The sequence below is a fragment of the Coffea arabica genome, chromosome 11e (genome assembly GCF_036785885.1).
Source record: "Coffea arabica cultivar ET-39 chromosome 11e, Coffea Arabica ET-39 HiFi, whole genome shotgun sequence".
NCBI lineage: Eukaryota > Viridiplantae > Streptophyta > Magnoliopsida > Gentianales > Rubiaceae > Coffea > Coffea arabica.
This window is the reverse complement of record NC_092331.1, coordinates 49,611,074-49,624,508: the sequence shown is the minus strand read 5'-3', so window position 1 is coordinate 49,624,508 and position 13,435 is coordinate 49,611,074. Positions and strand designations below refer to the sequence as shown.

At 34.9% G+C, this 13,435-nt stretch overlaps 1 protein-coding gene across 1 annotated transcript; it reads right to left on the bottom strand.

The window, feature by feature from the left end:
* Positions 1–8,540: 8,540 nt before the first annotated feature.
* On the bottom strand, positions 8,541–13,042 carry LOC113719566 (G-type lectin S-receptor-like serine/threonine-protein kinase At4g27290). Its single transcript, XM_027244789.2, has 7 exons — positions 11,691–13,042; positions 10,795–10,938; positions 10,534–10,691; positions 9,822–10,032; positions 9,265–9,502; positions 9,038–9,188; positions 8,541–8,932 (listed from the first exon to the last, which is right to left on the bottom strand). Exons 1-7 carry the CDS (start codon positions 12,961–12,963, stop codon positions 8,621–8,623), a joined length of 2,487 nt encoding a protein of 828 aa, XP_027100590.1. The 5' UTR covers positions 12,964–13,042; the 3' UTR covers positions 8,541–8,620.
* Between the last annotated feature and the right edge of the window lie 393 nt (positions 13,043–13,435).

Genomic DNA, 13,435 nt, shown 5'->3' with positions numbered 1-13,435 from the left:
TCAATCATACCAACATAGGATCAAAGCGGCTTTTGTCACAATTTCGTAACTCGACCCATCAATGGTCACATACATTGATATAATTGAATGACATGAATCATGATGTGGATGTGCAACATGAAAATTTCATGTAATGTTATCAAAACATGTCTATTTATAACTGGTCCATCTTAAAATTTTATGAGATCAAACCATATCAAAGTCAGAGTGTAAATAAATCCAAACTTTATTTATGCATAAAATATCCTCAAATCTTTAATAACCAAAAAATATCATAAGAGCGTTTAAAATATCAAACTCCTACTAAAACTGTACATCATTTATCAATATGACACCCATACGAGCAGTATGCTCATGAAACATTTTGGGTGGCAATCCCTTAATAAGCGGATCCGCAACCATGGAGTTTATTCCGATATGCTCTATCGATAACTGTCCACTCTGTACACTTTCTTTAACAGACAGGAACTTGATATCTATATGTTTAGATTTCGTCAAGCTCCTGTTATTATTGGAATATAGAACTACTGACTTGTTGTCATAAAATAATTTGAGTGGTCTTTCAATGCTATTCACTACATGTAATCCTGTGACAAAATTTCGCAGCCAAATTCCTTGGTTGGATGTCTCATAACAAGTTATAAACTCTACAGCCATAGTGGAAGATGCTATGAGGGATTGTTTAACATTCTTTCAGGATATAGCACCTCCAGCCAACAAATACACATAGTCTGACGTTGACTTCATAGTATCTTGGCATCCAACATAATCGAAATCAATATACCCAACGATCTCTAACTCATCTGACTTCCGATACGTGAGCATGTAATCTTTTGTTTTCTATAAATACCGTAAGACCCGTTTAGTTGCTTTTCAATGATCTAATCTTGGATTACTTAAATATCTACCCAACATTCTAGTAATGTACGTAATATCCAAACGCGTACATATTTGAGCATACATTAGACTCCTTACTGCTGACGCATAAGGAATCTTTTGCATTTTTTTTCCTCAAAAGCATTCTTAGGACACTGCTCAAGACTAAATTTGTCTCCTTTAACCACGGGAGTGTCACCTGATTTATAATTTTGCATGTCATATCTTTTGAGAACCTTTTCGATATAACCCTTTTGTGATAGTTCTAAAATACTCTGCAATCGATCTCGGTGTATTTATATACCTAGCACAAAAGATGCATCACCAAGATCTTTCATCTCAAAATTCTTAGTAAAAATTTCTTGATTTAATACAATAGACCAATATCGTTATTGGAAAGTAAAATGTCATCAACATACAATATCAGAAAAATATACTTGCTCCCACAAAACTTATGGTATATACAATCATCTATTAAATTCATCTCAAAACCAAATGAGATGATCACTTGATGAAATTTAAAATACCATTATCGAGACGCTTGTTTGAACCCATAAATGGATTTTTTTAAATTTGTAAACCATATTTTTGGTTCTCCTGATACAAAATTTTCTGGTTGCACCATATAAATCGTCTCATCAATGTTACCATTGAGAAACGTTGTCTTTACATCCATCTGATGTAACACAAGATCGAAATGCGCCACTAGTGCCATGATAATTCTAAAAGAGTCCTTTGAAGAGACCGGAGAGAATATTTTTTTATAGTCAATACCTTCTTTTTGTGTAAATTTTTTAGCGACAAGACGAGTTTTGTATCTTTCCACATTGCCTTTCGAATCCCTCTTGATTTTAAATATCCATTTACAACCAATGAGTTTCGCACCTTCTGGTAATGGGACAAGATCCCAAACATCATTGTCCGTCATGGATTTAATCTCCTTATTCATGGTATCGATCCACTTTTGAGAATTTGAACTTTCCATGGCTTGACGGAAGTTGATTGGATCATCTTCCATCAATCCAATGTCATCCTCATGTTCTTGGAGAAAAATAATATAATCATCTGGCAATGCACTTCTCCTTTCTCTAGTGGATCTTCTTAATGACACTGGTTTTTGAAGATGGAGAGTTTGAACTTCTATAACAGTTTATTTTTCGACATTATCTTGATTTGTCATGTCATGATCTTGTTCAGAAATAGGATCCTGAACAAAATCAATGACACCTGTGAAAATATTAATATATTCCTCTTTAAACACAATGTCCCTTACTGTATTTTCTTCCCTAAACTCGACATCCTCAAAGAATCGGGTATTTTCTGTTTCAAAAATTGATTTAGTTGTGGGATTATAAAACTTGTAACCTCTGGATCTTTCAAAGTATCCAATAAAATAACAACTAACTATTTTTTAGTCCAGTTTCTTTTCATTTGGCCTGTAAGGTTTTGCCTCAACTGAACACCCCCAAACATGCATATGCTTTAAACTGGATTTTTTCCCTATCCAAAACTCATAAAGGGGTTTTGATAGTTGATTTAGTTGAAACTCTATTAAAGATATATGCTGCAGTCTTAAGTATTTCACCCCAGAATGACTCTGGTAAGGTAGAATGACATATCATACTCCTTACCATGTCTTTAAGTATTTTAGTTCGTCTTTCAGCTATACCATTCATAGTGAGTGAACCCGGCATAGTATACTGTGGGACGATACCGCATTTCTTTAGGTATTTACCAAATGGTCCTGGATGTTGTTCACCTGAACCGTCATATCTACCATAATACTCACCACCACGGTCAGATATGACGCTTTTAATTCTTTTATTGAGTTGATTCTCAACTTTAGCCTTAAAATTTTTGAACGCATCCAGTGACTGTGACTTTTCTGAAATGATATATATGTAGCCATATCTTCAAAAATCGTCTACAAACGTTATAAAATATTGTTGACCATTCCAAACAGATGTAGGAAATGACCCACAAATATCTGTATGTACAAGTTCTAAGACGTCTGAGAACCTATTTGTTTCAAATCTCCTTTTATTAGTTTGTTTCCCCTTTATACAGTTAATACAATCATTAAAACCTGTAAAATTCAAGGGGTCGAGAATTTCAATTTACACAAGTCTTTCCATTCTCCGTTTGGAGATATGTCCCAATCTCTTGTGCCATAATGCAGCTGAATTCTCATTGGTTAATTTCTCTTTACTCCTCTAGTACTCAAATGCAGAGATTCATTAAATGAGACAATCGTATCAATTAAATATAGATTATCGTAATGCATTAAAGAACAAGAACCAACCAATTTTGAATCATGAAACAATTCAAACTTTTCATTTTCAAATAAACAAAAATAACCAAATTTGTCCAAAGTAGAAATAGAAATTAAATTTCGTCTAAAAGATGGTACAACAAATGTCTCATACAGATTCAAATAAAATTTGATTTTTAACAATAATCTAAAAACTCCAATTGCCTCAATTTGAACTGTTTTGTCATCGCCCACGTAGATATATCTTTCATTATCATTAAGTTTTCGGCAATTCAGACAATCCTGCATAGACACACTGATGTGAGCTGTTGCACCAGATCTAACCACCATGTATGTCTAGGTACCAAAGTTAAATTAACCACAGAACAAACCAAATTAAGAAGCATACATTTCTTAGCACGTCAAGCGTGATAGTTGGTGCAATGCTTCTTTTGATGCCCTTCAACTCCACAGAAGAAATAACTATTCTTTCCCTGATCATCTGATTTCTTTTGTTGTTTCTTTTGTGGCGCTGTACCTGCAGCTCATTTTTCCTTTTTTCTCTTAAGTCCCTTGTTTTTATTATTAGTGGTTGACACCAGATGGGTACTTTCTGTCTGCTCTTACTTCAACCTTTCCTCTTCCTCTACACAGTGTGAGATGAGTTCATTTAGAGACCAAGTCTCCTTTTGACAGTTATAACTCACCTAAATTGGCTAAACTGTGTAGGAAAAAATATTAAAATCAAATGCACTAGTAACTCTTCAGAGAGTTTCAACTTAAATGCATTTAATTTCGAATCAAGATGAGACATCTCCATGATGTACTCTCTGATATTACCTTTACCACTATATTTCATTGAAACTAAACGTGTCAAGAGCGTACTAATTTCAGCATTTTCGTTCTTGACAAACCTTTTTTCAATGTTCTGAAAGAACTCTTTAGCGGTTACAGTCGTTTCTGACATTGTTTTCCTGAATGCTTCTGGAACGGCTTTTTTAATGATCATCAGACACCAGCGATTTGATCTCTCCCACCTCTCATTATTTCTCTTTTCATCAGAAGTACTTTGATCTGTAAGAGATGGGGGAGAATCATCCCTTAACGTAAAGTCGAGATCCATTACTCCAAGTACTATCAAAAAATTTTCTTTCCACGACTTGAAGTTTGTGCCATTCAGCATAGGAATGTTATTGATGTTGGCAATAATATTTATAAGATCATTCGCAATTGAACAGAAAACATAATATAATTAAAACAAACTCACATAAATCAAAACAATAATAAATTCAAATAATGCTAGTCCCATCTCAAGATATCGATATTCCATTAATATTTTGTCTTTGGACAAAAATATTAACTTCTAAGTGATATCTTGGTGCAGTAATAAATATTGATAATAATAACATGTCAAAAATAAATTTTCATTTGGGGCAATTTATAAATCACATGTAAAATTCAAATAATTATCACGTATTTATTACCACAAGTGCACATGTAATTTCATTAAATATTGACATTCTTTTGGGCTAATCAATATTCATAAAATTACAAATACCCAACTAGTTATATTTTAAAATAAATTAATTTTCATAATAGAGGTCACTTTGGTGGCATATTATTTCAATTAATTTATTCCAAAATATATATATTAATACCAATATTCAAATTTAAAATTATCCAAATTAAACAAAATTTTAATCAAAGTCAACTTTGGTCAACTTTGGTCAAATCAATCAAATTGAATCAAAACTTATTGGATTAAAAGCCCATATCCATAATTTGATTCAAATTTATCATGCAAACCCAAAAATTTCTTAAAGTCCATGTCTTATAAAAATTATATATTTAATGGGCCAAACATACGGATTTTATAGGGTTTGAATGTCTTATTAACTTTATTAGGGTTTGCTTAAATTAAAGAAACCCTAATTTCCTTAACATAAATACATACATGTTGGCTCTTAAACAAGAAAACAAGTCAAAAATTTAAGTTAATCGTCCTAATTTTATAATCAAAAGCATACCCATAAATAGATTCAAGTGATATAAATAAAATAAACAATTAACTAGGCCAAGTAAACTTGATTCTTGAAACACGTGCCAATTAGTCATAGTTTCAAACAAAGCCGAATGCTTGAGATGCAGAAGTAAACAATCGGCCAACAAATATCGCATAAAGAACCAATAGATCGGCCAAAACAATGGATAGTACAATTCACGAATCAACCACTACTATGAACATATGCAAACAATCATGACCAGAATAGTATTTGACTAACATATCCGTGAATCAAAAAAAATAGAACCATGGAAACCTTATGAAGACTTGTCCGTCATAGTGGTGGAACCCACGAATTGAAAAGTTGACCGAATCTATGAATCATACAATGCAATTTGTACCACAGCATAAAGATGACATTATGGATGAATTCATATGGCATGCAATTATAAAGCCATCAGCAGCCAAGACTTGCAGATTACTAAATCAACCGTGCAAATTACTATGAATTACTAAATCCAAATTATTTCTTAATAATTAACCATATGGACTCTGATACCACTTGTTAGAGCGGTTATTTATATATAATATTTGGTGAAAACTATCACCTATGAAACCCCAAGATCTTTATGGCGATTATTGAGAAACAATTAACACAAAATTGCGGAAGCGTACCTTGATTCATGTTGACAAACTGGTGCTTGAATCCCTAGAGATTTTGGGGTGACTTTCCAGGTCAACACGTATTTGCCAAATCTTGAGAGAGCCCTTTAACATCTCTCTGGTATCTTTCCTGACGATGGGATATCAGGAAAGGGCTGTATATTTTGGTACTAGAAAATATGACAAAATAATGATACGTGTGACCTGGGGACCATAACCCTATTTATAGGTAACATTCCTGTTATCTTTTGGAACCCTACTTCAGCCCATCATAGAAATAGGAGCCCTTAAGTGTCTACACATTAAAGGCCCACACCCTATTAGATACATTAAGTCCAAACTATATTTGATCACTTTAATTGGGTTTAACCTTAATTGACAGTTTGCAACACATAATTATTCACATATAAATCCAATGTTAGATTAAGGATCTAACAAGCATCTCTTTTTGTTGTCAATTGGTGCATGGAAAATGATATTCAAAAAGAAAATGATATTCACTTGAAATTGAGGTCTCTTTTCTAGGACCACCTTACTGTTAAGATGGGATATCTCCTTTGATATGCTCTGTGCATTGGGCTTACGAGCTCTGGATTGAGATGCAGATAATGTAGCTGTATTCTCGTTTCTTTTGGTACCAGATACCTCCTTTGGCTTTGGTATCCTTTCTCGATCAATTTTGTGAGATCGGGAACAAGTCGTTGGCAACATATATGTTTTCTTGCTTCCTTTGGAAGTTCCAATGCCATTGGTTGAATCATTTCCTCCAGTCAGTCCCCTGTTGGATGTTCCCTTTGATATGTTGACTTCACTGTTTCTTCTTAATTGGTGGGCTGTTTCAATTGAAGACTCCTTTGTTCTCAAAGGTTTCTGCTTCCGCTCCTCAGGATTATTTGGAGTCACTGTCCTTTTTGTTCTTGATGATTGAATTGAGTTCCCCAAATTTGATGCTGGCCTAGAAACTTTGAATGAACTTTTCTGTTTCTCCAAATTTTCACCTTTAGCCGGGTCTAGGCCTATCTTTTTCTGTGAAGTTTAACATCCTGGCGATGTCTTCACCATTGGAGTCCATTCTATTGTCTTAAATTCAGGTTTGAAACCATACTTGCAGTAGTCATGGCAAGAGCCTAATGAGGCTCTAAGATAATTAGGCAACACTTTTACTTCATTAGTCTCATCAGATATCTTTCCAGTTGAGTTCCTTCTAAACTCACCAGCTTCACATGTTGTCTCATTCCAGATCACTGGGATAGCAATTGCTACCTCAGCCATTAAAAGTTGGCAAACTTATATCTAGAGTTCACTAATCCTGCATAAAAGCGAATCATGCATGTTGAGACAGGAAAATACTGTTAACAGAAAACATGAAGGAGAAGAGGAAACCATTCATGTATGGAAAGGAGATTCTGACTGTACTGAGGGAAAGCAGTACCCTTTACAATGTTAACAACTTGAAGAAGTAAATACTAGCTAAACTGTCAAAATTGATACATGCTTTCAAAGCATGATATACTATTGTTAATCCATGTTCTTGAGGTTGAAAGTTAAGAAGTTATCAATGTTTATTTTGATTATTTATCAGTACTTAGCTAAGATCCATAACTGACAATTTTGATTCAACCTGTTGTTTGTTTCCACATACATATATTGAAGATCAAATCACGAGGAAGTACCTCAATTTTCTTTTGCCCTAGGGGTATGAAATTGAAAAATTTTCCTCGGGGTATGAAATTTAAAACATTTGGATGTTGATTTTTGCTTTGTCTTTTTTAATTTTAAATTTCTTTTGATTTTTTTCTCAATTATCTGTCTTGCTGCACTTTCCAATTGGAGTGCAATGCCTAAAACTGATTCATTTGTCAAATGCAACAGAATTTGGTCAAGAAGCATTTTAGCTTCTAATTTTTTGGTATCTCCATACCTTAAAGTTTTAATTCATTTGTCGAATATCGTGCACATGTCGAATTTTGGCACTTAAGATGGACCACAATTTTGTGTGTGTATTCAAGTTGTGGGCTTATAATTACTGAATTATGAAAAATTGGTATTTAATGGTCTGTGTTGGTCAGAAAACTATAATAGCTTCTAGGGTTTCAAATGATATTTACCAATTAGTAAAAGAAAAAAGAGTAAGAAAATATCCATATTAGTGTAACAATACATAAAATTTGACTTCGTTCACAGAAACATTAACTAAGTAATGAGATAGTATAAATGTATGTATGCATGTACGTACGTATATATGTCTGTGTGTGTGAAGGAGATCAATAATTTATTATTGTCTTATTTTGCATCTGTCAAATGATAAATATCCATTTTGCACCATTCAGATCAAAAGATACAAGAAAGATGATAAAACACACTAACTAGATCACATAAGTAGCAAGCATAACACGTATTTAAAAATTTTGTATACATGGCACTATCAAGAATAGGTTGTAATCCAATTATTGGGTGGCTGTTTGTTGTAATTTTTTGCCTCTAAGATGTGATTCTAACAAGTTCTCATTTTATGCTGAAACTGTATATTTTTGTTTGAGGGTTCTGTTTTAAGACCTTATTCATGGGATTGAAGATTATTGGTGGCTGTTCGTCTGTATGGGTTGAAAATTTATTTGAAAACTTTTGTCGGAATAATCTTGAAGCATTTTTTCTAATGTGATATATGCGACAAAAATGTGGTTGCAAAAATATAAAAAGGTAACTGAAAAACAAGTTTGTAATCAAAAAAGAAAAAAAAAAAACATGTTGCACTAAAAAATTCTTCTGATAAGAACATGAGATCAAGTGAACATGTACAAAGAAGAAGATCAATATGGATTACTCAACTATCGAGCTTCTAACACTGTGATGCTGAGTTGATTGCCAGAACTATCCACGTTCCCGCTTGAGAAAATCTTATCAGTTTCAAAAAAGAAATTTCTTTCAGTGAAATAGCCAGGCTCCTTAGGGAAAGGTAATTCTCCATCACCAACCAACATCAAAACCACAGATGGCATGCTTGGCCTGTCGTCCGGATATTGCTGTACACATAGCAGTCCTACATGAATTGATCTAATAACTTCAGACAGACAATAAGATTGACTGAAATGGTCATCGATCAACTCCTGAAATCTGCCATCTTTGAAGAGTAACCACGCCTGAGAATTTATTCAGGAGGAAATTGTGGTAATTAGTGCTGTGCTGCTCATGAGAAAAAAATAATGTAATGAATGCTGCATGAAATGGAATGATAGGAAACCTACGTGCCCAAGAAGATTATGATGGTGATCAGGATGAGAAAATCCTCTGTTCTTCTTCCCAGTTACAATCTCCAGCACCAAAACACCAAAGCTGAAAACATCTGATTTTGTCGAGAAAACTCCATCGACTGCATACTCCGGAGACATGTAGCCACTAAGATAGAATAAAAAGAGCAAGAATTAATTCAGTATCCTATGGAGAAAATATTCAAAGGTCAAGGGATCCTTACTATGTTCCAACAACTCTTTTTGTGCTTGCTTCAGTCTCAGTTCCTCCAAAAATTCTGGCCATTCCAAAGTCAGATATTTTTGGTTTCATTGCACTATCTAACAAAATATTTCCAGCCTTAAGATCTCTATGGATGATTGTCAACCGCGAGTCCTGATGAAGATAAAGAAGTCCGCGGGCAATCCCAATGATAATCTGGTAGCGTTTTGGCCAATCAAGCAATCTGCTCCGATCATTATCTGCACAAACCCAACTTAGTATCTATGCCCGAATGTAAGTAGATTAATTTTGAAAAAGAGGAAAGTTCATTTGACATGAGCAGGTCAATGACCATGCTTTTTGAAGCTTTTTCAGCTTTGTCACTTGAGCATATCATTTGACTGCAAACACATATAGCATTTTTACCAACACTGTGCTGATTAAATTTTTAGTGAAAGCACAAGTAAAATGAAAATCCTATTCAATTTAAGATGTTTGTACCAGAAAGCAAAAAAAAGGAAATGCAGGCTATAGACATAAATGTCTCATTAATTCATGTAAGATTTTGTTAAAACCAACCGAAAAGGAAGAAGTCCAAGCTCTTATTAGGCATGAATTCATAGATCAACATTTTCTCTTCTCCTTCGATACAGCACCCTAGAAGCTTCACAAGATTTCTGTGCTGAAGTTCTGCAATGCATTTAACCTCATTTTTGAACTCATCAAGTCCTTGTATAGAGTATTCAGAAAGCCGCTTTACTGCAATTTCTTGGCCCTCCTCAAGTGTACCCTGAAAAATGGCTGTTTGTTATTGATCAATTTCAAGCTGGGGATATCCTGTTTCTCTTGTGTGTGTTTCCACAAATCCAATGTTTTTTCTTTCTTTCCTTTTCTTTTCTGTTCTTCTGAATCAGATGGGTGATAAAATGTCATAATCCCATTAATCATTTAGTGGTGGTGAACATTTTATTTCAAGAGTATCAATAAGATAAAATACCTCCCATAATTGTATCTGTTTCCACTAGCTAAAGCCTTGACAGACCTAAATTACAAATAATCCTCTGCTAATTCTGATTGTTTGGCTTATCCTAGACTAATTTCTTATCCTAAGTGCCAAAAGAAAGATGTATTTAATTGCTTATTGTTGATTTTCATGAAGAAAAGCACATTCACTAGAATATCAAAGTCAAAACTAGGTCTAGTTCTTTTGGATTTTAAAAGTATCAGTAAGGAGTTTACCATGCAAGTCGCAATGGTCTACCAAAAGAAGCAGAAAGCAAGTAATATTTACCTTGTAAACAGGACCAAATCCACCCTCTCCAAGCTTATTATCTATTGAGAAGTTATTAGTAGCCTGCTCAATGGTTTTCAAATCAAACAATGGCAGGTCAAGGTCTTCTTTGTCACTTTCTGTATTAAGGCGCTGCTCTGGTCTGCTTTCCATTTTCCCTACCAAATGAAATATGGGAAGATAAAAAGAAGTAAGAATTTAAGGAAAAGTGTATATCTGGCTACAGATAGAGGACAAACTTTGAGAGGAATATCTGCTTACATTCGCTAGGTATCTGTTCAGCAAGTTTCCTCTGCCTTCTCTTTTTCTTTCGAGCGCACAAGATAAGGCAAAGGACCAGCAGTAGAAAAGCTCCTACTAAAGGCAAGCTGATTCCGAGTATTTTTGCTTTATTTGCTCCAGAGGCTATTTGGCAAGAAAACATGATTATATCAATGCCGTTTTATTCATCTTGTTATTCAAACATAGTCAGATGTAAGAAACAAAAAAGAAGTTTCATTCCCTACAGCTAAGGTTAACAGCATCAATTCTATTATTTAATCCACCACTAATTAGATGTTCAAGTGATGCATATCCGAAGATCTAAGGATGTTGCTCATTTGAAGATACTTATATCTACTTAGAACTTCTCACATAAATAATACCAAAGCCTAGAACTACAGGAAGAAGCGGAGTATGTGCTCAGGCCTAATGTTCTTGATGTCACGAGCTTATGCAGCATTTGCATCTCATTTAGCAATGTTTGTATGGGCAAAGACAATTTAAAAAATGTTCTTGATTAAAACTAGTGCAGATTGATAAAAAGTTGGCAATTGGTTCTTCAAATTACTGCATGTAAAAGCATGAAGCATGAAGCCTGCTTCTGCAATTCCTCATCTTATTCAAAAACATTTTATATGACTTATGACCAAGCCTATGAGGCTAGAATTGGAGCAGAAGTGGAGTGTGTGTTCAGGCCTAAAGCTCTTGATCTAACGAAACAGCATTTGCATCTTATCTAGCAATTTTTGTAGGAGCAACGAGAATGTTAAAAATGATGTTAATAGCTAGTGAACATGATAAAAACTTGGAGATTCATTCTCCAACTTCCTGCAAGTAAGTAAAAGCATGAAGTCTAATGCTGCAATTTTATCATAATATAAGTGATAGCTTCATACGTATCTCAGAGGCAGCCATCCTTATGTAGATGTCTTGACCACCATTGACCCGGGTCATATCGATCAAATCACCAAACCAAAGCACGCAGCCGCTGCCTTTGCCTGTTATGTCCGTATTCGCATAAGCTGTGCAGGAACAGTTTTTCAAGCAAATTGCCTCGCATTCCTTGAGAGTCATACTCCGATTATACCATGACCATCGCGTATCTGGCAACTTAATGCCTGAATACTTTATAAATCCATCTCCTTTTTGACAATCTAAAGGAACTCTGCGCTGACAGCCATTAGACCAGTCTGTTGCTTGCCATTCACTGAGGGATTTTGGCACAAACTTATCCAAACAGCTGCAGATTGGAGAATTAGCAGTGCTGCAGATGCTGTAGTTGTTACAAAGCCCGTAAGTATCACAAGTATCAGCCGGTGCATTAAGGTAAACGCCCCAATCCTGAGTCTTGTAGTTCCAAGTGAACCTTTGAATAATCCCATCAGTACTAATGATAAGCCTAGAGTAGACAGAGGTGTTAATAAGATCATATCTGTAGTATATTTCCTGAGGATTATTTACGAACTCATAAGTATACAACGGATTTGGTTGAAGGCCTGGCGAACCCCAGCTAAACCTCAGACCATTCCATGGTCCAGTACGAAACCGTGGAGTTGAGCCATTCATCAAGAATTGTTGTGGGAAGCCATCAGGATCCACTCTAAATATGAAATTACCTCTCGAAGGATCAACGCTGCTCTTTAAAGACTGCATGTAAACTTCAGTGCGTTTCACCAAATTTTCTCCTAACTTCATTCCTGGTAAAAGGGTGTCAGTAGGATGCTCAAAACTCTGCCACAGGTAATTCTCTGGATTATTATCAGCCGCATCTTTAACAACAAGATTTCCTGAATCAAGAAGCTGAGCTACAGGATTCTTCGCCGACCCTGTGGCGTTGGATGACCATATGGCTGTACCTTCCCCATTGAATAGTGTGAGGTTAGCTTGATCAGTCACCTTCAGAAGGCCTTTTGTGTCGTTGATTGGAACGTCTCTATTAGCAGTCCATACCACAGTTGCCTTGGAAACTTTCTTGTACCATAATCCCAAGTATGTTCTGTTGGAATTAACATCTGGTCTGTAAAATCCCAGTTCAAAAGTTCCACCTGATGAGATGATTGTTTTGCCATCTGCAAGTGGCTGATTTGTGGTTATGGTATCTGTGGAATCAGATACAACAAGGGTAGGCAACAGAAAACAGAAGCAACAGAATCTGTATAAGCTTTTCATTGATGTCTGTTGCTTCCAATTAAGGATTAAAATGTTATCTAGTTCTAAGTTTGAAATAAACTTGTTAGATATACTTCAGAGTTGTACAGAAATGGCCGGCTGAAAAAGGCAAGAAGCAAAGCTCCAAACCTGCATTCCAACTAAGTGGTCCCCTAAGTCCAATTTTCCATTTACTATTGGTCTTCGTGTAATTAATTCAAAGAATCGTCTCTTTCTTCCATTTCACATTTCTTATTTGGGATATTTTAATGAGTAAACATCGTGAGACAGGTTAAAAGTGGAGTTGCCATAATGTGAATTGGGGTCCAAGGATCATATGTCCACTGTCCTTGTAAAGATGGTACTTATTCAAAAAGGTTGATTAAAACTTTTAGAAAGAATTGCAGTTTTCATTCCAAATTAATGGGATATGAGTGCTTTTATCCCCCTAAAGTTTCGATGAAAACAAATGTAGTTCCAAATGTTTAACTTT